Here is a 24,358-nt window from a genome sequence, read left to right as displayed (position 1 = left end):
TTTCAGTACCAGCCCTGATCACTGGTGGCCTGGCCCTCAGGAGTAGGGGGCCACCACCAATCCTGCTGATGTCAATGGATGTCATGGGTGCTTGGCACCTTGCAAGACTCAGCTCAGGTGCACAACTGCAGAGAGTGTGGGGTGTATGTAGGGTGCAGACTTAGGCCCTGTCTGCATGACTGGGTCACCTATAGGATGCAGAATTGAGTCCTATCTATGTGACTGAGAGTGTATTTGGTGCAGTATATAGGGAGAAGAATTGGGCCTCAGATGTTTGATTGGGACAGATCCGGGCTGTGGCATATGCAGTGCAAATGGTGTCCTATATGTATGATGGATGCATGCATGGGGTGCAGTATCAGGTCATATATTTATGACATGCATGTATGAGTTGTAGTTTATGGGGTACAGGATTGGGCCCCATGGGTATGATTGGAACATGCATGGCAAAGTGCATGGAGTGCAGCATTGGGCCCCGTGCATATGCTTCAAGCGTGTACCAAGTGCTGTAGCAGTTCCCAGGGATATAGTTGGTGCATGTAGGGGGCATAGTGTGTGACATGCGGGATCCAGCTCCATGTTTATGACTGATACCTAGTTAGGGCAGAGAAACAGGCCCCACATGTACAACCGGCACATGTAAAAAATGAAAAATTAGGCTCCAGGTGTAGGATTTGCACATACATGGGACATCAGGCCTCAAGTGTAGGATCATGGGGGGAAGCACTTCAGGGTCAGGCCTCAGGTATATATATTAGAGATGGGCCTTAACTGCAAAGTTTGGATCTAAATTTTCCCAAGATTTTGTTTGGATAAAGGATCTGTCTCAGCCCATTAAACAGACATTTCCAAACATTATCACCATTTGGGGGTGTTTGGCTCCAAGATTTTGATTCGTCCCATGATAGAAACTGGACCAGTTGCAAAATCTGGATCCAAGTTTAAGGGTGTCTGGTTCCATGACTTTGGTTCACACCTATCCTTGGAGCATATTGATTATTCCATGCAGTATCACCAATAATACAGTGTAACCTATGGCTGAAGTGAATATAGGTCTATATAAAGCCACATGGCAACTGGTTAGACATAGTTTGTGCGTGCTCACGGCAGCAATGTTGCAAGTTTTGCATTTACCATGTGTTTCTTAACATGATTTTCCAAATTCCACAGCTCACTGCAGTGCCACCCACTCAGGATTATTCAAGAGGCATCTATTTTCCTTCATCTAATCACTTGTGCCTCAGTTTAGACACAGAGGACAATTTGACAGGGGGGGAGGGGGTAACATGATTGGTCCTAAGGCTCATTGCCACAACTGACATAAGGGATTTCTACAGTCACGTCACGGGGTTGTTTGCTACAGCCAAAGGCAAATGGAAATGAGCCTAACATACTAATTATAGATGAGACTAAAGAAACGGAAGCTTACCACTATGAGTGAGGCAGAAAGACAACTTATTTCAACAGCCTCCCATATGGTCTAGCGGTTAGGATTCCTGGTTTTCACCCAGGCGGCCCGGGTTCGACTCCCGGTATGGGAAGTTTCACTTTTTTCCCCCGTGTTATAGTGTAAAACTACAATTCCAAAAACTGCATTGAATGTGATGCACTAAAACCCCAACCAAACACTCCGCTTTTGAAAGAGCGAACCAAGGTGCTTTAGGCAGGTAAAAGCCGCGCAACGTCGCCTTAGGTTGGAAACAAGGCGCAAAGCAGCTACGCTGGCGGCATTTGGCCACTAGATGGCACTGATGCGTCTGCCCGTGAAGGAGGCTGGCTGCGTAGCAGGAGCCGCGCCAGGGACCTTCTGGGCCACCCCTGGGCACAGGCTGCTAGTTACAGGTTGCAACTCCCTGCTGGAATAGGAAGGGACCCTTCAGCGCCAGGCTGCTCTGCCTCTGCAACCTGAGACGCCTGTAATACCAAATACCTTCACTGCTTTCCTCTTAGTACTGGTGGGTTTGTGGTAAATGATTTTAGTTTATTTGGCAAACTGCCCAGACTGGATTTAAGGACTCCAGCTGCGGTAGGTTTTGGGGCTTTTGCCCTGCTTGGTACAGCTCCCCCAGGAGGGATTTTGGAAGGGACCAGGACAGCAAGTGCCAACTTTTCCCCAGTTGCAAAAATCCATCCCAAATCAAGGTGCTGCGTTTGGAAGTACTGGCTGCCTTCGCCTGACCTGAGACACAGATCATGTTTGAAGCAGAAACAGTTTCTCAGCCGTGTTTTATTTGGATCCAACCTGCATTATATTTGCTGTTGTGCTGAGCAGCCACAGACATGGAAGAGATACAGAACAAAAGGACAGTCCTTGCCCCCCAAAGAGCTTAAAATCTACATACATAATGAAGAATCCATAGTAAAATCCATAAATAAATAAAAAGGAATGAGAATCTTGGCCATCCACAGGGCAGATGTTCTTCCTACTGCACTGGCAATGGAAGTCGATGGAATGCTGCTTACGTCGACCCCCTAAAGTATGCGTCTCCACTGGCACATAAGTTCCGCTGATGTAAAGCGTGGTAAAAGTCGACCTAATAAAACCGCCTCCGCAAGTGGCTTAGCACTGAAGTCGAATTCCATGGGTCGAATTTGCGTCAGTGTAGACAGAGCGCAACATAAATCGACGCCATTGGCCTCCGGGAGGTATCCCATAATGCTCTGTTGTGACCACTCCAGACATTCGTGCTCTGCTGGAACGTGGTCATGTAAACAGGAAATAGCTCCTCCCTTCAAGCCCCGGAAAATTTTGAATTCCCATTTCTGGTTTAGACAGTGTGGAGAGAGCTTTGTAGCTGAACTGCTCATGGCCACTGCATGGCCCAAACATGCTCCAGCTTGGAGTCGACCACAGGTCTTGGATCTCATCGGTCTGTGGGGTGAAGAGTCTGTTTTGGCTCAGCTCCGAGCCAGCAAAATAAACTTAGATCTATCTACAAGAAGATATCTTGCCGCATGTTGGAGAAGGGGCACAACAGGGATGAGCAGCAGTGCCACGTTAAGATCAAAGAGCTGAGGCAGGCTTATCAGAAAACTAGGGAAGCTAACAGCTGTTCTGGCTCCTCCCCCAAAACATGCCACTTTTACGAGGCGCTGCATGCAGTTCTCAGCGGGGACCCCACCACTGTGCCACCACGCAGCATCGATACCTCTGCAGAATCCCAGTACAGGACAAATGAGGAGGACTCTGTGGACGAGGAGGATGAGGAGAGCAGGGTGCGGGAGAGCGGGGTATCCATTCTCCCTGAGAGCCAGGAGCTGTTTGTTACCCCAGAGCAGTCCAGGCTCACACAGGACAGCAGGGCTGAGCGAGATGCTGGGGAAGTCCCATCTGGTGAGAGCGTGTGGCAAAATTTTTTTGCGGTTATGTCCCTAGTCTGGCTTCTTAAAAGGAGTTTGTGTTTTTGAGGAGAGGGTCTTCCTGGGTGTGGCAAACTTCAGTGGAGGGTTACTCCCAGCACAGACTATTTATGCGCAGAGGTATGCTCTGGGAATCCTCTGTGGATATCTCAAGGAAACTTTCATGTAGGTAATCTGTTAACCTTTGCACAAGGTTTCTGGGGAGGGCAGCCTTATTTCTTCCACCACAGTGTTCCAAAAAGGAAGGGACAGTAATTACTGGGGTAATTATGAGAGGGGTGCACTCAACCTCATTCCCTGAACAATGAGTCCTGTGCACAATTGGTCCACCCTGATTGCCGTATCTATCACCGGGAGGTTTGACTGAGACTGACAACTGGTAAGGTTCAAACAAGGAACAGGGTTTATTTAGGGACAGTTACCTGGAAAATCACACACTATCCCCTGGGCGCCCCCAAAAGGCAATTCTTCCCCTCTTGCAAACACAGAGTCTGAGGCTATCTCTACACTGATGGCTGCAAAGTCACCACTGTCAGATAGACTTCTCTGGATCGACCGAGCGGTCAGTGAAGACCCACTCAGTCGATCCAGAAATCGATGAATTAAGACCACCTTCTCAAGCGGCGTAGTACTGCGTCAACAGTGCAGTGCAGTGAAGACAGCACGCAGAACAGAAGCAGAGAAGTCGATGGGAGTTACGTACGTTTTTTGCATAGCTTGCGTAACTCCGGTCAACTGCCGCCGAATCTCCGAGGTAAGTGTAGATGAGCCCTGAGTGTAGAAAGTAAACCTTTTCATAAAAGGAAGGAAGTAACACAGCACTGGTTTGGGAAAAGTGCTAATAGGATTCATGAACATAATGAGCAGGACCCACCCCACTCCAGAGTACGTGGGGCATGTCCTTTGCCTCTCCCTTCTCGCTTTCTCCTGCCCTACTGACTGTCATAGTTGCACTGTCCACCTCTTGGTTGTGGGGCTCAGCCAGTCCCCCTCTGCTGGCTCCCACTGCCTGTGGGCCTCCTCTGCTGGCTCCCTTGGGGTTTCCCAGTTCCCCCAGTAACTTCAGCTTGCTCTTACAGTGCTCTAGCATCCATAGGCCACCTTTGTTGTGTTCTGTTTAGGTGAGAATGAATCTTTCATCAGAACAGACTAAACACAGTTCTGCTGCCATTTGTTCATACAATAGGAGGACAACATTTCATTACCCCTGCAGTTAACACTGAAGTGATTTGTAACCCAATACCAGCCAGACTGACCATTTCCCATCATGCTCAGCACCTAATTGTGCTTATGCAGATACAATGCAATCATGCTGATCACCCTAGTTGTACTCATGCAAATAGAGAGTCCATGCAAATAAAGTGCCCCCCTTTTCAGCTGGCTGACTAGGGGAGGGGGCACTCAGACCTTGTTTACAGACAAATGTAGGATTGTGTGAAATAGTCATCCCAAAATCTGAACCCCTCTGACCTGAAGGTGTTTGCATTTCATTGCCATTTCTTCAAAATGGTCTGACTTCATCCCCAAAGTCAGAGTTCAAGGGAGTGCATTAGGCTGATCTGCTCCTTTAAGAGCCAGGGTGCCTGGGGCCAGCCAGCCCTGTCCAATTATGAGATCCACCTGGGAAGGTGTCAGGTGATGTGTATAAAGGGAGCTCAGTTGGAAGGGAGGCTGTGGCCTGTGACTTGCTGCTGGAGAAGAGAGTGAGAGCGAGAGCGCTCCAAAGGGAAAGGCCTCTGGTTCCTGGAGTCCAATAAACCGGGCCCTGAGGAAAGGGCCTGAAAGAAACCGGAACATGGAGTTGGTCCTTCCTGGGCTGGGGGAGACAAACCAACAGCTTGAGATGGGAATTTGCTCAAAACCCAGGTGATCTGGGAAATTCAGCATTCTTAAAACAGCAAAAACTTCTCCAGACTAAGATCAGTTTCTGCCTGAAGACATGCAAACCCATTTGTGAGGAGAGTAGTAGCTGGAGGCGGGGCAGTTACCTCTCCCGTGACATCCATCCAGTCTGGGCCAGTTCCTGTCCTGGTCTGCAGCTCGCAGTCCACTAAAGTAAAGGGGTGGGAGTGACACTCCATCAAGGCTGGCCCGAGGCATTCTTGCGTCCCGGGCAGACATTTGAATTTCCCACCGCGTCCTCCCCCGAAAAATCACGCTGATTCTTCACTTTCGGTGGCTGCTTGTCAATTTCGCTTTTCCCGCTGTGGAAAAAAAATGCAAGGATCAGCAGATTTTTCAGCGGCAGGTAAGTGGCCACTGGAAAAGTGAAATTGACAAGCTGCCCCCAAAATTGATGGATCAGTGTGATTTATTCGTGCTAAATAGATACCAAAAATATCTAATTTTGGTGCCCCATCCAAAACATTTTAGCACCTAATCCAATCAGGAGCCCCATGCTGTTGCCCGGTCACGCCATAGCTTGGGCTGGCCCGGCCCTCCATTCACCTCTGCTCTGCATTGTGCCAGTGTTCCTCAAAACTTACCACAATGTTCTGGGGAAGCCCTCACACTACCCTACTTTCCAGCAACATGATTTTTCAGATCCCTGGATGTAAATGGAGCCGAGATGCACGTTGATATCTAATAGCAACTGGAAAACAAGCTAAGACTAAGAGTTTGGTTATGAGAGAGGGTTCAGAGACCAGGGCTTGCACTGGCAAAGGTTACCCCTGAAAATGTTAGTGTGCCGCCTTGTATAGTTTCATGTATAGACCTTGAAACAGTCCACTAAAAATGAAACCATCCTAAGAATGGATTGTATGTGGTGCTAAGCTCGGGAAGGCACAGGGAGCCTTTCCTTCATACACTATGATTCTGTGTTAAAGAACAAGCTAGTTTATCACCAATTACTTATGTGAAATTAACTAATCCCTCCCAAAGTGTCCTGTCCCAGAATGCACTGGGTCTGGTGTAAAACCCAGGATGGATTCTTCATTCTTCTTTGGTTATTTTAACATCCTGGTCTGGAGTATGGAAGGGAGATCATTGTGGTCCCATAATTGCCTGGAAAGGGCATAGCACTCTTTCAGTATTGGTGTATGCAGCCTTTTCTGAGGGGCTATGCTATACGCTGTTAGCAATGTCCATAGGCAGTTGATACAAAAGCGGGTTAAGGGCATGTGCTTTGAGCATCTAGAACTGATTTCATAATCCACCTCTGAGCCTGTTCTAATCCCGTTTCTTAATGGGAGCTCTTTGTTCGGCTTCTATAATAGGTTTTGCGTATCATACCCGTGGTCTCCCAAAAGCTCTTTAAACAGTAATGAGCTACGTGCTGAGAGCACAACCATTGATCAGGCAAATGTGGCCACCAGCCCAGGTTCAGCCATGTCTTCCACATGGCTTTAGACCTTGAATCCTTGTTAGTGAGAGAGTTCCTAGTATTCTAGGGTTAACTCTGGCTCTCTTCTCAGAGCCATGGGGAATCTAACTGACACTGGCTAATCATGCACTATACAGGAACTTGGTGCAATGTCTGCTCTGAGAGATGGTGCCTCTAAGAGCCCATCACATGTACTCTTAGCAGTGATGAATTAACCCTTTTTGTCACTGAGGAACAAGACTAAAAACATCCCACATACACTCCAGCCTACACCCAGCCATGTGAAAACCAAATGAAATGGACATCTTTTCCTCATTTCCATTTGTCTTTAGACTTGGCCCATTCAGCCCAAAGTTAAATCCATCAATCCAGCTGAAAATAAGGGTTTGAAGTGGGATGGACAACTCTCCTCTAAATATAGGGGAGCCAAATCCTCTGCTGGTGTAACTGAGCTAAACTCCATTGGAATCAATGGCATGTCTCCACTTACAGCGAATTTAGTCTAGTGGCTCGGTTGTGGTGCTTTAATATCCCAACCCACAGAGGTGAAATGTGGACACTTCAGGCAAAGCAGGATGAGACTGGAATTGTTCAGTGACACTTCATGTTGAACCGGGAAACCTGTGTGTTTCGGGGAGAATGGCACCTGCTCTCTCTATTTTCCTCAACCAGAGCTCTGGAGAAAACGCAAGTGTTGCAAAGAGGAGTCATGCACTCCACCTGCCACAGGGGGTCAGAGTTGGACAGATAGTTGGGTGAGGCCATTCAATATTCAGGGAGTTAAGAATTTCATTCAAGACAAAGGAAGGCAATGTTGTTGTGTTGTCACCTTGTGTTAGAGTCTAAAACAGCTTGATACCACGATGTTGTCAGGTCATGCTGCAGGTTGAAGTTTTCCACAATCCAAACTACATCCAGGATGTTTTGTTTTTGCATCTGGCACAGGAGCAAGCAGCGCCCACGTGGAGCATCCAGCAGTGCTCAGGAGGGGTGTGAGTTAAAGATTTAATGAAGCAATCTGTGTATGTAGGCCTTGCTATGAGCATGTGAATGCTCTGGAGAGCTTGTCTTGCCTTGAAGGAAAGGCTGCTTCCCTCAAAAATAACAGTTGAGCTGCTAGGATTCCATGAAACAGACCCAAACTGGCAAAGAGGCAATAACTCACATCTGTCTTTCAGATGAGATATACAACTAAGACTCTGACCTCATCAGTGGGACAGAGGCATTCACCCCGATTCTATCTCAGGGAACTAAATTCCGTGGACATCCCCATGTCATTTCAATCAGAGATGTAATTCTTCACTTTCCATCTTGAAAACAGCTGCATAGTGCTGCTGGCACAGTATGGCTGCTGCATTCCACCCCAGAGGTTGCTGCATTTACGAGCTGAGTGAGTGATTGCTACATATCCAGCATGTAAATCGGTTTGGGATCCTTCCAAATGAAAAGTTACAATTAATAGGCTTGCAAAGGATGCAAACAACCCCTTTCATTTTGTTCCTGCATCTTCATAAAACAGCTTCTGCAGTCAGGATTTCATATGCCACGCATCCATTGAGGGATGACATTTACTAGGGTATGGTGGAGCAGATTGCCAGTGCCAGTGGAGCCTCTGATCCCTGTTTAAAGCGCACACACAGCCGGGCTTCTGGGCTGTCATGGGTCACACAATGAGAATCCCAGGTGGAAAGCTTTGTCTCTCCCAAGGCCCATCTATGCAAGTCACTGCCCCACTCAGAACTCTCATGTTGCAGCCTAGTGTGGATGATTTTTCTTTCTCCATTTTTAACTTTTTTTAAAATGTTTTCTTCATATCAAGAAGTTAAGTATGGGGGCCAGTCACCACACATGCCACTCGCCCACCCCTCTGCCAGTCTGCATGACACTTGACTGGCCCCAGGCCCTTGTGCCAGTCATCACACATGCCACTCGGTCGGCCCCTCTGCTAGCCTGCATGCCACTTGGCTGGTCCAGGCCCCTGTGCCAGTCACCACACATGCCAATTATCCCCCTGAACCTCTGCTGTATGTTGTATCTCAATCTCATTTCCATCTCCTTTGTGTGATCTTTTGTCTCCCCCCACTGTAGGTTTGGTGGGCAGCACATTGTAGACACCGCTGCAGTTCAAACACCAAACAGGTCAGTGGATAGACAAGCTGCCTCCACACCAAGGTGCCTAAGCAGCGATGTGGAGGTGGGCAGGGTCTGTTGATCTGAGACAGGAGTTCGGTCTCCATGGCCCAGTCCATCCTTGGCCTCTCTGCTGAGATTGCCAATCAAGGTGCATTCTGTATTGTCAATGTCTCACAATCCACTAGGACCTGCATTGCACACAACATGGAGGGGACTGAATTGCTATAACAGCTCTTCTGACTGAGCCCGTAGGACTAACTCGAACTCATCTTCTCCATCCCTGGGTGAGATGGACTTGTCTCTCCAGATGGGTGCCAAAGAGCTGTGTGAAGGCAGCTGTGAGGCTGTACAGCAAAATAACAGTCAGGAACTGCAAAAGCCCCAAGCCAGCAGCACAATAAAGACTCAAAGCTAGAAGGAAAAAGAAGCAAAGAGTTGTTTGTTTTTTTAAATCTTATGAGTTTCAAGCCAACTGCAGGAGGGGGTAGATTTAAGGACATGTTCCACCATTTATGCTAAGGACTCATCTATATAGGGAAATAGCCTGGTATAGCTGGTATGTGGAAAAGTTACTGCTCTTTAAAGTCACACACTTGTTTATTTCACAGTAGCTTCCCCATGTAGATAAACCCATAGTGTGTGAGTTTCAGACTTTCTGGACTTTGCTAAATACAAACCAGGGCCTATATTTTAAAAAATGGCTAGAGGTTTTTGGGTGTCCAATTGGAAGGACTTTTAAGTGCCTGATTTTCAGCTAGTACTGGGCACTTGCCTTCTGAAAATCAGCCTAATTTATGGTGCTCAGACGGGACACCTTAAAAATCGAGGTACCCCAAAGCACTAGTCATTTTAAAATGCAAGCTCCTTTTTTCCAGACCAAGCCAGGCTCTTAGTCCTAGGTGACATTCATGACAAGTTTCAAATTAACTCTTTTGTTTTTCTTTGCACCCTCCCCCCGGCTTGTCCTGAATTTTTTAGTCTGATCTACTTAGAGGAAATACATTGCATTGTACCAGCAGTATTTACAGCTCATGTAATCAGATTATAAATTATACTAAATACTGTGATTTGTGTCTTAATTCCCAGAACCCAGTGTTTTCAAACACAATTTGGGATTTACTGGTAGAAGTAAAAACTACTGGAACCATGAAACGTAACAAAGTAAGCATGTTAAACTCAGATCGTTGGTAAAATTATTTTGCTTTTGGGTTTGTTTTTGACATTGTTAATTGGAGTCTTGGAGAAGAAGAAAGAAGGCACCCTGATTTTATTGACTGGTGGAGTCCAGCTCCCCCGAATAATGCTAAATCACTTCTGCCCCAGAAAACTTTTAGCCTTGTATACAAGGGCTCTCAACACCTACAAGGATGTTATGAGGCTGTCCATAAATTATTAACACATTTTTGGTGATTTTCAAGATCTATCCACCCTGTGTGATGCTGAAGAGGACCCGCCCTCCAGCTCCTGTCCTCAGATGCCTCCAGATACCATTTAAGGGGGTTATCCTTTTCCTCTGCTAGCGCCCTGACAACAGACTCTTTCTCTGTTGCGTGCATACACACGTTTTATTCTCTCATCCCTTGCAAACAGTCCTAGACATCTTTCCCTTTCCTTTCCCCCTCCCCTCTCTTAAAGGCTTCATCCTCGCTCTGTCTAAATACCCTGCGAATCACCGCCACTCAAAGGCTCTGCCTTCTCCCTAATACACCCCGACACACCCTGCCTCACCAAGACTTTTATTACATCCAGACACATACCCCTGATTTCATTCCTCTCCGCAAACACCCCCCAACCTCCACTATCGAGTCACCAAGGCTTTCATCCTTTCTGCCACACCCAACCCCACCAAGACCTTATTCTCTTCTGCCAATTCCCGCAGACACACCGTGGTTAAACACTCTTAGGCTTTCGGTCTATAACATTCCCAGTGCCCTGCACTGGCCCCGGCGGCAGGATGGATCCTGAGCGATCTCTCGATGCCGTGGATAGTTTCTCAGCCGGACACAGCATTCTTTCCGGTACGAACGTTCTGTCATTCCATTCCATTCACAGAAAACCCCTTTCAGCCGCCGCTTCGTGGTGGCAGGAGGCTGGGATTTGCTAGGCGGGGCCCCTCTGATTGGTTTATAGCGAAGGTGGGGGCGTGGCCGAAGGCACAAAACTTGCCGCGCCTGTGAAAGTAGCGTTTAGAATTCAGTCAGTTTCATATCGTGACCTATTATTCTCTTTCTCACCAGAGACGAGACTTTTTCCAGCTGATCATGGCCACAGAGAACACGAACTATGCAGGTTAGTGCTGCCTCCTTCTGTATTAACTTCCTCCCTCCTATGTAAGTTATTACAATTATATTCGATTATTAAAATGCAAATGAGTTTCTATTCATTAATGTATTTGAAAATTCAAATCAACTCGGATAGATCTTTCCTGGCTGTTTTGTTAAAAACTTCACAGAGTTTTTGTATTTTTAACCTTGCACATCATCCTTAGAAAATCCAACTTTAAAAAGGGGATAATATCCAAGAGGTTGGCGCACGGGTATGAATGCTGTATTGTGAATTCGCTGCATCATTACTTCTGATCTTCTTAATGGGGAGAAATAATTGTTTCGTGTGTTTGTATTTTTAAAAACCCTGCCCTCGCTCTCCTTTATAAAACTTCTCTTCACTCAATATAACTTGTTGCCAGAGATTTTTTAAAATCAAAATAAAGTGTCATCATAAATGGTGTTAAATAACTGAAAAATGGCTTTCAAGAAAACAATCCAGATGAAAAGAATTATTTCCATATCCTTTTTAAAAAAATCCAATATGTTGTGTGTATTTTTGATGTTTTGTCCTTAACCTAAAACTTAATCAAAGGAAAAATGCCAGATACCTGCTGCTTTATTTTTAAACCAATTACAGTGAGCTTGCTCTTTCGTCTCTTCATTCATATGAAAGAGGGAAAGATGTTTATCATATTGTATGTCTATTTACTTTGTTTGTGGCTCAACATTTCTTAAGAACAAACTTCTATGTGGAACTCTTTTTACCATTTGGATAGAATTCTGGGCCCTGATCCTCTGCTCATTGCACTAACTTCAATGGAGTAAGCGTTCCAGGATTGGACTGTGTGTTATACTTCTTCCTCCTTCTGATGCATGTTAAGGGATGGGTTATAGCACTGAGTGTGTGGCTTCTGTGGATTTGTGTCCCTGCATGCAGGGAGCAGTATCCATACACAACCACGTTCTGATAAAAATCCCCCCGCCTTCCCCCGCACTTGATCGTATACAGGTCAGTTCAGCTCCCAGACCTAAAGGGTATAAAGGAGTGGCTGCAGCATTGCACCTCTCTCGTGGGCATTTCCTCTCTCGTGGGCAGGCAAGTCACCTACCTCCAGAGTTAACCTTGATTCCTTCCAAGGTTGTGGGGAAAAAAACCCTCCTGGAATGGCAATCCTGTAAACAAACTGTTTAACAGCCATTAACTATTCCAAGCAACAACTTCTTTTCAGCAGCTTTCTCCCCGGGAAATGAATTTGGACAGTATTTCTGCCCAGATGAGTAAATAAATGTTCTATAATGGAAGGGAAAAAGTAGACTGCTTTACTGAAGACGAGGGAAATATTTTAAAGTTTTTCTCCACTCTAAATTCTGGTAAGAACCACAAAACAAGTAGTTATTTATTAGGGACAGTCAGAGAGCCAAGATATGTCACTCAGAAGGCGTTCTTGTAGCACAATCCTACCTCCTAGTGCCAATCTCTGTAACTATAAAACAGTTGCCAGTCTATAGAAGTTGCATCATGTATGTTTCCTGCCATCTGCAGATAACCTGCGTACCCTTACGCTCATTCTTGATATGGGACTGGGACAGTAACCGTTATATCTGTCACTCATATGCACATGCTGGTGCACACCCACACAAGTCTGGCTTCATTACAGTCTCAATGATCTTGTCTGTGCTTGTGTTTTATGTGACTTTTAATTTTAAGCTGTAAATGCAATGCAAGGCAGGAGCATTTTCTGGTCTCTTTCTGAAAACTGTTATTTGTGGGTGACTGATGAGATCTCCCTCTAAGAGTGGTACCCTAAATAAATACCCAATGAATTTACAAAGATAGGGCTGGATCCCAGCTATAATAAACCCAGAGTAACTCAGTGGAATTAAACCTGAGTTACACCAGCATAAATGAGATCAGAACCAAGTTTATGGATCCCAATAGCTAGCTAGCTAAGATCCATTCTGGTTTATGTCAGTTCTCATACAGTTCAGAAGGGGTTTTTTCACTTTTTTTTTTTTTTTTTAAAGTCTACTAACAAGAAAACCGCTGAGGAAATGAGCAACAAACAATAGTCTCTTATGTGATGCTAAGGATGTGATTGAAGCCAGCAAAGGAAGAAGATTGAAAGATAAAGGAGCAAGATGGCTTTCCATCTTGAACTTGTCCCAATCTTGATGGGATATTGCAGGTGGTCTCCAACTCATTCATGAGTGCATGCCATACAAAACCTAATCATGACAAGCTTTTCCTTGCTCAAGTTGGCTTGCGTCACAACCTTTGGGTCCCCTAAACACATTCTATTGTGTATTGAGGAGGGAGCGCATGTAAACAATAAGATTTCAATAGTCTTTCTGAGATCACAGAGAAAATGTTTATAGTGTAAACCCTTTGAAGCTAAGATCTTATTTTAAACACTCTCTGCAAAATGCCCTGTGTGCTGCTGATGTGATCCAAACCACAATTACAATCTTTCTAGAGATAATTAGCTTCTTTTGGAGGGAAATGATGAGGCAGGATGGCTTTGTGGGCAAGGCACTGACCTGGGATTTGGGAGATCTCATTTCTGTTCCAGACTCTTCCACAAGCTTCCTGTGGGACCTCTGAGAAGTCACTTGGTCTCTCTGTGCCTCAGTTCCCCATATGTAAAATGGGGGTGTCAATGCTGTCATGGGGGTGTTGTAAGGACAATTCCCTTGGACCGTTAGCTACACAGGTTTACAGAAGTGAAGATCTGGCCTCTTAATGTTTGTAAGCCACCTAGCTACTAGGGTGATGGGCTCATATACAGATCTAGATGGCTAGAGAGACCCAGATAACATGCCTGTTTCTACTCACACACCATCTTCACCGTGCAGGTACTCCTGACTTACCCTGCTCCCAGGGAGAGCAGAATCCAGCTCTTATGTAGTGTAGAGTGGTGCTTGCTAAATGTGTTAGAGTGGCCTCTCTTGCGTTCCTGTGGTGCATCCACACAGCTCTGCTTCCCGCAAGTCTAATGTTGCTTCTTTATTGCACTCAGTTTTTTTGCACTGTGTTCTGTGTAAGTTTCTCAAGGCCAGCTGCGTGGGGGGGAAATGATAGTGGGTCAGATTCCTCCCTGCTGTAACTCTCCTGAAGGCAGTAGAGTTACAGTGGAAAGGAGTTTGGCCAATTGGGCCAAAGTCAATGGCGGTATGATTGGTGGTCAGTTACAGATTGGACACAAGCCATAAGTACTGATGCACCAACTGGTGGGATGTCCATTGAAGTCAATGGAAGCAGCTCTTATTTGCTCCCAGCTGCATTTGGCCCATTCTTACTGGTGGAGCTGCAGAAGCAACATGCTCATCCCACAAGGGGGAAGAAGTACCTTGCACCATCCATCAGCAACCCTTCTAGCCAGCTAAGGAGCAGCATTGCTGGCTTTCCTATAGCCCTCCTTAGCCAGAAGGCTGGTGCCCCCAGCAGAGGGCCTTGCAGGTGGGTGGTGTGAGGGTGAAGAAGTTCTGAGAGGGATGGGGAAGAGTTACTTGTCCCATTCCTGCAGCTGGTAGCCTGGGGTCTGCTCAGACATCTCCTGAAGTACGTCTGCTGCTCTGTCCCTAAGAAGGGATGACCACACAGCTCTCCCCACACTCAATACTGCATTTGAGATGTTGTTTTTTCCCTTACAAAATTGCCGAAGCTTAGAGTTCCAGCTCATAGTCTCAAAACAAGGACGTCAAATTATAGAGGAGACTGCCAATTATATCTATATTGCATGATTTGCACATTGCTGGAGGACTGGTCCGAGAAACTCACTCAGCTTGCCAGGAGTAAATACGGAGGTCCTTTCAAATACTGACAAAGTTTCCTCTACAAATTTACCTCCCTTGGTTCCCCCGCCCCTCTCCCATGCCCATTAAAAACCACACGGAGGAATCCAGTGAACTGGCACGATCTGATTCTGATCTCATGTTGGTGTAAACTGGGAGTAACTATTGAAATCGCTGGCATTACACTGGGGTAAAGCAGTAAGTGAGATCAGAATCAGGCCCAGTGCCTCTGACTCAGACCCTCTGTGCTGCACAACTGTTTCCTCACTGTTGCTGACACGGTTTCAACCATTCTGCAGACAGAGCCCTTGCGTCCTCCGGACACGCTGCAAATGAATGGCTGTACAGTCATGGCTGATTAGGACATGTGGGCCATTCAGTCACAGCTGAGAGCAAGGGGTTGATGGTCATATCTGACACATTCGCCCATGATGGTGAGAGCATCATTATGATTGACTGTGGGGAGCGTGTGGCCGAGAATGCAGGGGGTGGGAGGAGGGATAGATAGAGGCACTGCCAGGCAGCAGCTCCTCCTATGTTCCATTATGTATGTGTTTAAAGGTGCCATCCTTTGGGAGCGCTCTTCAGCTCTGCTGATCACTTCAGCGTTGCTTTTCTAGTCCGTCTTGAATTGCTCCCTCCTACTCAGACCCAGAGTTTCTACCTGGGGTAACTCTACTGACCTTAGGTCCCTAGTCTGTCCTCTCCCTTCTGTGCATCAAATTCCCAGTTTTCTTTCCCACAAAATCTGGCCACTATTGGTGTGAGGACCTTCTTCCATGCAGCTCCTACCACCCAGGACAACTTCCCTGCTTCTCTCTTCTCCCCATGTCACCTGATTTCCAAGCTTCACAGCAAACCTGTTTCTTCTTTTGCCCCATAATTTCCCTCTCCTTTTGATAGTCATCTCCAAATGGGGAAAGGGAGGTCAAATACACTCCAAATGACTCACTGGGATGATCTGTTAACTTTTCAGCACTACCAGACGACCTCAGTGACCTCCTGAGGGAGTTTGACGAGGTGATCGAAGACTTTGACAAGGGCGAGGTTTGTCAGTATGAGCAGCACCTGGAGGAGCTGAAGAGAAGGACCCTTCCCAGTGTCTATGACAGCGGCATCGATGAGCTAGAAAGTGAGTTTGGGGGGACTGTCAGTTCAGAATAAAACAAGTCAGGGAGGGGGTGTTGCAACACTGGGGAAACCCCATTAGGAGGGGCAAGTGGAACTTGTCTGCCTCCTCCATCCCCACCCAACTGCTTGCTATCCTGCTAGAGATCCCTTGCACATGGCTGCCTCTCCAACTGTCTGTGGATGCACCTTTGGTTTGTTTAGTGATTCAACTTCCAGGTAGTTCAGTCTTTGAGCATCTCCATCTCATCCATGCATTCAGGGGTCCCTTCCCTCTAGGGCTTTGCTAGGTAGCATCTGTGCTTACCCGCAGGTGCTCAGATGTCTGTTTGCCTGACAGCTGCATCTTTAAAGTCAAGGATCTGTCAGCCTCTGCATCATATCGCCTATGCTAAAGGGGATTAAAACTGCTGGGTTAACTGCTTCACTGCTGCATAACATACCAGGGTCTTGGGCCAGAACCCACCTCTTTGATCTTTCTCTGCCCCATGTGCCTGTGATAGTCCCACTGAAGTTGCAGACCACTGTGTTCCACTGTCATGCCTAGACTGCAGGGGATGCCATTAAGTTGAATTTGGCCTCCGTTGGGCTGGTACAAGAGCCTTGTTCCCTTTCGCAGCTGGGACTTGTAGCAAGAGTGGTTCAGTTCAGCAGCTCAGCTGGCAGAAAGTGGGACTCAGCAGCTAGACTTGGAAAACCTATTAGATGCAGTATGTTGGTCCCTGTCCACTGCTGGCCTATTTATAATGCACCTGTGGTCCTTGGAGCTGGGTGATGCCTTGGTGCAGTAACTGATCTTGTTCTCCCTGCAGGTACCAGCACATCTCCTGGGAGCAGTTTAAACTCCAGTGAGGAAGATCTCAACACGTCGGCCAGTGTTGCTCATGCAAAAGGTAAGACCAGGACAGATCTTCATCAGCAAGGCCTCTTCAAGGGGTGCCAAGGGGAATCCTATTTAAAGAGTCCTCAGGGTAGAGGTATCCTGGAGCTGGGCTCACTCCATTAGCAGTGGCCCTAGAGACATTGTGAATTAAAGGTAACATGCATTCAGGTCAGTAACTGCACCTTATCCACACTTTTATGCGGGAATCCTGGCTAGAGGAGCTGTGTTCTGTATTGTGTGAGGAATGGAGAGTAAAGCCCCTTCCTATGGATCACAGAATGTGCATGAAGCTATGATGATTCTGATCCAGGCTGGAATCAGAACCGATGGTCCCATTCAGAGCTCATGGATCCCAGCCCAGAACCTTGTTACTGACAGGGTTATCCAGCCCTGGCGCTGACAGAGGGCTCAGCAGAGGGTGATCTCACAAGCTGTGCCTGGCATGGCACAGGATGGTGCAGGAACAAGAACAATACTCAGGTCTTTAGCCCTGATTTTCCTTCTACATCAATAGACTGCCAGTGACTTCTGTGGCATCACTCCTGATTCACCCCACTGGGGGTAAGAAGAGAAGGGGGCTTTTGCTTCCCATCTGTCAGTTTCTCCTAATAATCAACTTGAATTTTCCTTTGCTTAACTTCATCCCATCAGTCCAGGGGACATCCCTTTGGACCATCCTAAACCACAAAAGCACATTCTCTGGGTTCAGTGGCTGAATTGGTTGTGCTAAAGGGGATAAAGGCTGATAGTTGCACACTGACAAAGCTACCTCTACCGTCCTGTGTCCCCTGTAGAAATGAGACTGAAATCTGTATGAGGATTTGGAGATCAGGGAGAATCCCTTACACACACTTCCACTTCGCAAGAAAGGGACAATGGCCTTCATGTCTGATGCTGTCCCATGGGTAGTGTCCTTCAAACAGCACCATCACTCCTCAGGCTCTTAGATTCCTAGGCAGGACTTTGGAACAATCAAGAAAAACAATATCCCCAGAAAATTCCATCCCAGATTTTGCCCTAAGACCAGTGTGTACAGTGCAAGACTCTGAGGCCTGGTCTATACTTACCGGCAAATTCAGCAGCAGTTGACGAGAATTACGCAGGGTACGTAGAGTAGCTTGTGTAACTTACGTCGACTTCCTAAATTCTGTCCTGTGCGCCATCTCCACTACGCTGCGCTGGCGGGAAATGCTACTCTCTTTTTGGAGGTGGTTTTATTGAATTGACTTCCAGATTGATTGAGCAGGTCTTCACTGCTGCTCAGTCGATCTGGATAAATCGATCTGACAGCGGTGAATTTGCTGCGCTCAGTGAAGACATACAGCATTTACTAATCTCTCAGGGTGTGGTTGCTCATGCAGAGTCAATGTGATCGGTGAAGGTCACAGTACATACACCCTACTGTCCGGTCTCACTGCTTTGGTTTAAGGCATTCCCAAGAACCTGGGCCATAATACCAAGTAGAGCCAATCATTTACACTCCACAAACTAGCCATCAGCAATACTACGCCACCCAGTGTTTGTGCTGAGTTATGTCAGAGCCATAGATTTCACTTTAAGGCTACGTCTACACTATGAGCTAGGGGTGTCGTTTCCCCGGCTTATGTACACATACTTGCCCTAGCTCCGGGAGAGCTAGCACAGGTATAAATAACAACATAGCACATATAGTAACCGAGGCTCAGCCATGGCTGAGCCGTGCTGAGTGAAAACCCACCTTAAACCAGTGGGTATGTACTTGGCACAGCGCAGCCGCCCCTGTTGCAGCTACCCGTGCTTCCATGCCTACAATGTCACAGCCACGTGGAACGAATGCCAGCATATGTACGCCAGCAGGGGAATCCCACCCCAGCTCATAGTATAGGCCTAGCCTAAGATGATTATATAAACTACCTCCAAAGTGTTCCAAGTCCTTGTGACAAGACAGGCAAATGGATGATGTTATGACAGCAGTAATAAGTAGCATGGCCTGAGCCGTGCTGGGCAGAAGAAGCTGGAGGGCAGGATCCCTTTTATAACCTGTACTGGGACATGTGTGGCATGCTAAGCATCTGACCATGTATCTTTTTATCTGTCAGCTAAGCTCGGAGACACACAGGAGCTGGAGGAGTTCATTGCGGATCTGGATAAAGTGCTAGAGGGTATGTACGGAGCCTTAAACATGGCAGCGATGCAGCGAAAGCTGCAAGCTAGATCCTCCACTGGCGCCAATCAGAGCAGCTCCCCTGAAGCCAACAGAACTATGGCGACTGACCCTGGCAGGCGATATGTCCCTAGGCATGGATGTGCCTGATCACGCCTCTCCCTGTTCCCCACGCTGTGCAGTCCCTTGCAGTAGTTCCTCCTGTCCTGAGGCGGCTGCATCCTGCTCTTCCCTAATATTGGGAAGGGCACCTTGACAGCCAGCATGGGAACCTTGCAGGTGTGAACACTGGCCCGCTGCAACCAGGGTTGTAGAGCCCCGGGGCTGGACCGGGGGGCGGGGGAGGTCTAGGCTGCAGTGTATCATCCTGGGTTAGTCTGGCACAAGACAGCCATGGCTGGGAACATCATCTAGTGTTTACAGGTGGGATTTGCAATGGGAGTTAGGTGCCCAAATCCCATAGTGCCACTCCACTCCCATGGAATACATAAAGCTGGGCACCTAACTCCCTTGGGCTTGTTAAAAACACCAGCATTAAACACTAGTGGAATGTGGAGCTGGAGGGTGAAATCCTGGCTCGTTCAAGTCCGTGGCAGAACTCTGCTGGCCTCAGTGGAGCCAAGATTTCACCGTTGGGTTCTATTCTAGTCTCTTCCTCTAAGTTGCTGGGTGACCTTGGGTGTGTGTCTCGTTTCCCCTCTCTGTGCCCCCATTTCCCATTTATGAAGTGGGGGTGATACTGGCCTGCCCCGAGGGAAGCAGCTGGGGGGGGCCTGGCAAATATTGGTGCGGTGCTGGGAGTGCCACAGGTGATAAATTCGACAGCCTCCATCATCTAGGGCTACATTAGCCCAGTGTGTGCGGGGAACTCTGGCATGCTGCCGCCAGAGCGCTGCACTCCTGCTGCTTCCTTGCAGCACCCCGCTAGTCTAAGAGAGCCTCTACCTAGCAAAGCAGAGGAGACGGGAAATGACAGCACTTCCTGATTAGATCTGTCTCTCACTGTGTTGGCGCTGGCAGGAAACCCCCCAGAGAGATCTGGCCCAGGCTGTATTTCCCCTCACTCAAGCAGCTGGCTGCAATGAAAAATCAAACCAGTGTGAATGTCCCAATGTAGGATGAGCTGTGGTGGTAGCAGGAGCTCAGGAGTGCAAGCTAGGACTGGGCTGCGAGTGGACAAATACTGACTTCCATGCCTCTCTCACTGCTCAGTAAAGATCTTCCCTGCAACTCTGTCTGTCTGCTGCATTGCTTCCTGCTAATGAAACCCAGGGGGTTTTACATGCATGGGTGGGAGACGGTTTCTAGCTTCAGTTTTCTCTCAGGAAAATTCTTGCCCTTTCCTGCCCCCCTTATGCAGGGCTACTGACCTCAGCCTCTGACTCATTTCTCTACAATGAGTAAAAAGCTGCAAGAGCAAATCCTCTCCCGTTCACAACCGCTCACTTGGGAGAGAAGCAGCAATAACAAAACGCTGCCCTCCTCAGCACCTGGCACCCAGGCCTCTCCAAGCACTTTGCAAATGCTCATTAATAAAAGCCTCCCAGCACCCCTTTCAGGATGGTTGGTCTCCAGCTTTTACAGATGGGGAAACTGAGGCACAAGTTAAGGTCCAAACTTTCAAACGTAGTTTTTTTTTTTTTTTTTTGGTGCCCAACTTAAGGCAGCTAGGGGCTGACATTTTTGAGAAGAGCTGAGAGGCTGAACTCCCCTGGAATTCCTTTGTAGTTCAGCACCCCTGAATGTCCCCAGACAGAAGTCACAAGTTGGGCACCTAAAATCAGTTGTCCATTGTTGAAATGTTGGCTGTTACCTCAAGTCACTGCAAGCTGGGCCAGGAACCAGACCCAGGAGGCCTGATTCCCAGTCTCTTGCTTTAACCACTATGCACATAGCCTGGCAAAACCAGGCTTGGATTGCCTTGTATTGGCTGGCTCTGGAGCAGCTGTTGATCAGGATTCAGTTCAGTGGCCTAACCAACGTATTTTTGTCTTGCAGAGATGTGAGATGCTGTCTCTGGCCTGGCGTTCTGAGAAGAGGTTATGGCAGATCAGAGATGTTTCTCATTGTTCCACCCCATCCTTTCATGTTCTGCTCTGTTTGGAAGAGCAGGGTATAAAATTCATACCCAATGGGCCAAGGATCTGGCACTTCCCATCTGCAGAGTAACTGTCCAGCTACAACTACAGACTTCAAGTGCAAATCCATCCTGGCTGGGCTCTTTCTATCTCATTTGATGGTCCCTCTTCAGACAATCAGCAAAAATAGCAAATACTGATTCATCTCTGGGTGGGGGAATCTGAGACTTGAGGTTCATTGAGATACTGGCCTTGCCATGTTGCCTTCTGCATCTGGTGGGCTACTAACAACAAAAGCTCTCTATTTTCAAGGCAAAACTTTTCCACCTGTTACCCCTACCACTTCTCCTTCCTCCTCTTCCCAACGTATTAAGTCTCCCCATTTCTGATGGGAAGGGATGGGGTGGAGGAGACACCTGTGCTCTAAGCTGAATTCCACATGCTGGAATTGTGAGCCAAGATACGCTGTCATTGGAGTCCAGAGTCCCATCTGTAATGAGAAAGAAAGCTGGGTGAAGCCTCTTTATTTCACAGCTCCATCAGGGTCCTCTCTGGCTCCTGGTGCTTGTGAGAAATTGTGCCGTATTTCCTGGGCATGTGGACAGTACTTCTTGCTCTTAATGAATCTCACTGCTCCTGCAGCACTTTAAGACGGCCAGGCTCTCCTTGGCACCATGGTAGCTCTGCTGGTAAATGCCACCTACAACCATTGCAAATGGCACAGGCAGCTCCATTTTAAACTCGGCTAAGAGTCAACTCGTACTGTAGGAACCTTCTGAAAGGGCTTAAGGGGGGTAGGCTAGCAATTGAGTGCCATCTACTGTAGTTTAAGAGGAGAGAGACCCATACCAACCGTCTGGATCTCTCCTAGAAGGTAAAATGGGGCTATACAAACCACTGGAGCTGAAGGTTCATCAGCTTTGGATTTGGGTCACAGCTTTGCAGTTGAGGACACCTAATTTTGTGTTGATTCATATTGATCAAAGGAGGCTGTTGAAGCCTAATAGATTACTCTAATAATGATGCTGTGCCAGATCTTCAGTTGCTGTAAATTGCCATAGCTCCATTGACTTCCATAGAGCAATGCCAAAGTATTCCCTTCTGATCTGGCCTTCAGTAATTATCTGACAATCTGTGCAATGAGGTGTCTCAAGTTCAAGATGATAGTGATTACCTAAATCAGTGGTTTTCACCTGTGGGGTCCGCAGGCTATGCTTAAGATTTCCAAAGGGCTCCTCACCTCCATTTGAAATTTTTTAGGGGTCTGCAAATGTACAAAGGTTGAAAACCACTAGCCTAAATAACAATGAGGAAGTAAAAACCATTGTCTAAGTCTCCAGCTGTTCATGGGTGTCTTCAGATAAGACCCTGAGTGCCTCTGCCTTGGATGCTTGTATTCTGTTGTAAATATTGTAATATAAGGATGATTCTAAAATTTTATACAGACATGCATGTATTTTATGAATAAAAGGATTTTTGGAGCTTTTGGTCAGTGCGGATTTGCTTTGTGAATGATGCCCCAGGGCTTTCCCACTCCTGAAGTCTCAGAGCTGTGTACTCCAGTAATCTTGTAGCTATAGGGCTTCACCTAACCCCATGGACAAAGGATCTGTCACTGGAGCTGGGGCGTAGTTGATTCTCCCACATGGAGTATGTTTTGCCCTTGGGTCACCCTGAGAAATATCACAGTATTCAGATAGCAGTAGCCAAGTAACAAGGTGGCTTGAAAAGGTCTTCAGTTGGGGCATGGCTCATATGTAATGACTGCATCCTCCAGCCCCTAGATTCCTTATGACAGCAGAGAGGTGAGTGGAATAGTTAATTTTTTTTTCTTTCTCCTAACTGCTCCAAAAACTACATATTGAGTCAGATCGTCTTGAAAATTACTGTGCTTCATTGGGACTCGGAAGTGTTAGCTGTCCAAATCTGGGGCCATTTCAGCAAAGGCTGCCTGAGACACAGCCCCCTAAAAAACAATCAAATGACATCACAATGTTATGTTTCTTATAAAATTTGTGCACACATGGGGTTTAAACGATGTCTCTGATCCTCCCCAAACTGATGTCACCTGCTGGGAGTTGTTCCCAGCTAGTGTCTGGCTAACCATTCTCTTTGAGGAAGTGCTGTTCACAGAGTTACTCGTGTTGATGAGCCAGAGAAAGTTACTTGCATGTGTGCAGCAGGCTTGGGCGTCTCAGGCAAGCCCAAGTGCTTGCAAGCAGCCTGACCTCTGAGCGCGTGGTTCAAGATAGCATGCGGTGGCTATTAAACCCAGACAGCATCTATGTTGCTGTCTGAGTCCTGCCCTTATCAGCTTTCTAAAAAAATGTGTGTTGTGCACTTGAGCTACTCTCTGCTCTGCATATGTTCTACAAGATTCCTTCTGGAACTTCATTCCCAAGAGTAAAGCTGCTGGTTTACAAGCCTATGAACTTTCCTAGTGAGACAGGCCACATGGAGGTGGGGGGGGTTGATTAAGACTGGAGAATGGGAGTGTAAGACTGCAAGGGACAGGGCTAAGTGTGTGTGTGTAACAGGCTGTGCACATATGAATGTCTGTCTGGAGGTACGTGAGACTAACTGGATGTTGTGAATGTCAGTGGGTCTGAGGGAGGGTGTGTATGTGTGGGGGGGAGATGTGAATCCAGGGGGCTGGCCAGTTCAAGTCAGCCCTCCTACAGCTGGTGACTTGGAGTGGGTGGCTCTGATCTCACAATGGAGCTGGTGGGAGTTCTGCAACTTGGACCAGCTGAGTCCCACTGAGAGTGGGAGAAGGAGGTAGAGGGTGTGTGTATGTTTAGTGGCAATTTAAACAAACACTATATATAGAACAGGACCCTAAACATTCCTGCCTGTGACATGATCAGAGGAGATCACCAGTAGAAGGGCAGAGAGTGTTGTCCAACCCCAGTTTATAGGGAACTGAATTGATGTTCTGCATCAAATCTTATGAACATGGGGACTCTGGAGGGAGCTGAACTAAGTTTTGTTACCAGAAGAAATGTGGACAAGTGTTAGTGCTGAGGGTGGGTGGGAAAAGCACAGAGAATGGGTGTGGGGACAACAGAGTTTGCTCTCAGGGGCTGGAGAAGGGGAAGGGATCTGACCACTTCTTACTTATTTTAAGTCTCTGGTTTAGTCTTTTTCTAGTTCTTCCCCTTCTAGTCCTCTGCAAGTTTAAACCTGACTCACTTGAGGAGGGATTTGAGTCACCTTCCTTTGCTTCTTTCCACTGTTGTCTTTGTATAA

At 47.2% G+C, this 24,358-nt stretch overlaps 1 protein-coding gene, 1 long non-coding RNA gene and 1 other non-coding gene across 3 annotated transcripts; 2 read left to right on the top strand and 1 right to left on the bottom strand.

The window, feature by feature from the left end:
- Positions 1-1,469: 1,469 nt before the first annotated feature.
- TRNAE-UUC (transfer RNA glutamic acid (anticodon UUC)) lies at positions 1,470-1,541 on the top strand. The gene has a single exon. It is a non-coding gene; the product is annotated as a tRNA-Glu (tRNA).
- Positions 1,542-8,419: 6,878 nt separating this feature from the next.
- Positions 8,420-10,838, bottom strand: LOC137154018 (uncharacterized). The gene is made up of 2 exons (XR_010920022.1): positions 10,704-10,838; positions 8,420-9,229 (listed from the first exon to the last, which is right to left on the bottom strand). It is a non-coding gene; the product is annotated as an uncharacterized lncRNA (long non-coding RNA).
- A 153-nt stretch (positions 10,839-10,991) lies between these two features.
- LOC137154017 (regulator of cell cycle RGCC-like) lies at positions 10,992-22,595 on the top strand. The gene is made up of 5 exons (XM_067549774.1): positions 10,992-11,107; positions 15,854-16,009; positions 16,818-16,898; positions 18,967-19,029; positions 21,030-22,595. Exons 1-5 carry the CDS (start codon positions 11,080-11,082, stop codon positions 21,035-21,037), a joined length of 336 nt encoding a protein of 111 aa, XP_067405875.1. The 5' UTR covers positions 10,992-11,079; the 3' UTR covers positions 21,038-22,595.
- The last annotated feature ends 1,763 nt before the right edge of the window (positions 22,596-24,358 follow it).

This window comes from Emydura macquarii, unplaced genomic scaffold (assembly GCF_026122565.2).
Source record: "Emydura macquarii macquarii isolate MOO-44397 ecotype Brisbane River unplaced genomic scaffold, CSIRO-AGI_Emac_v2 contig_1253, whole genome shotgun sequence".
Taxonomy (NCBI): domain Eukaryota; kingdom Metazoa; phylum Chordata; order Testudines; family Chelidae; genus Emydura; species Emydura macquarii.
The sequence above is the reverse complement of the archived record's forward strand: the minus strand, read 5'-3'. Positions and strand labels throughout refer to the sequence as shown.

What these genes read in the sequence shown, in the direction of transcription:
- LOC137154017 (XM_067549774.1), top strand. Translation starts at nt 11,080, where the DNA reads ATGGCCACAGAGAACACGAACTATGCAG. An exon ending in CGGCATCGATGAGCTAGAAA is followed by an intron (nt 16,010 to 16,817) that starts GTGAGTTTGGGG and finishes TTCTCCCTGCAG; the next exon opens with GTACCAGCACATCTCCTGGG. An exon ending in CAGTGTTGCTCATGCAAAAG is followed by an intron (nt 16,899 to 18,966) that starts GTAAGACCAGGA and finishes TTTATCTGTCAG; the next exon opens with CTAAGCTCGGAGACACACAG.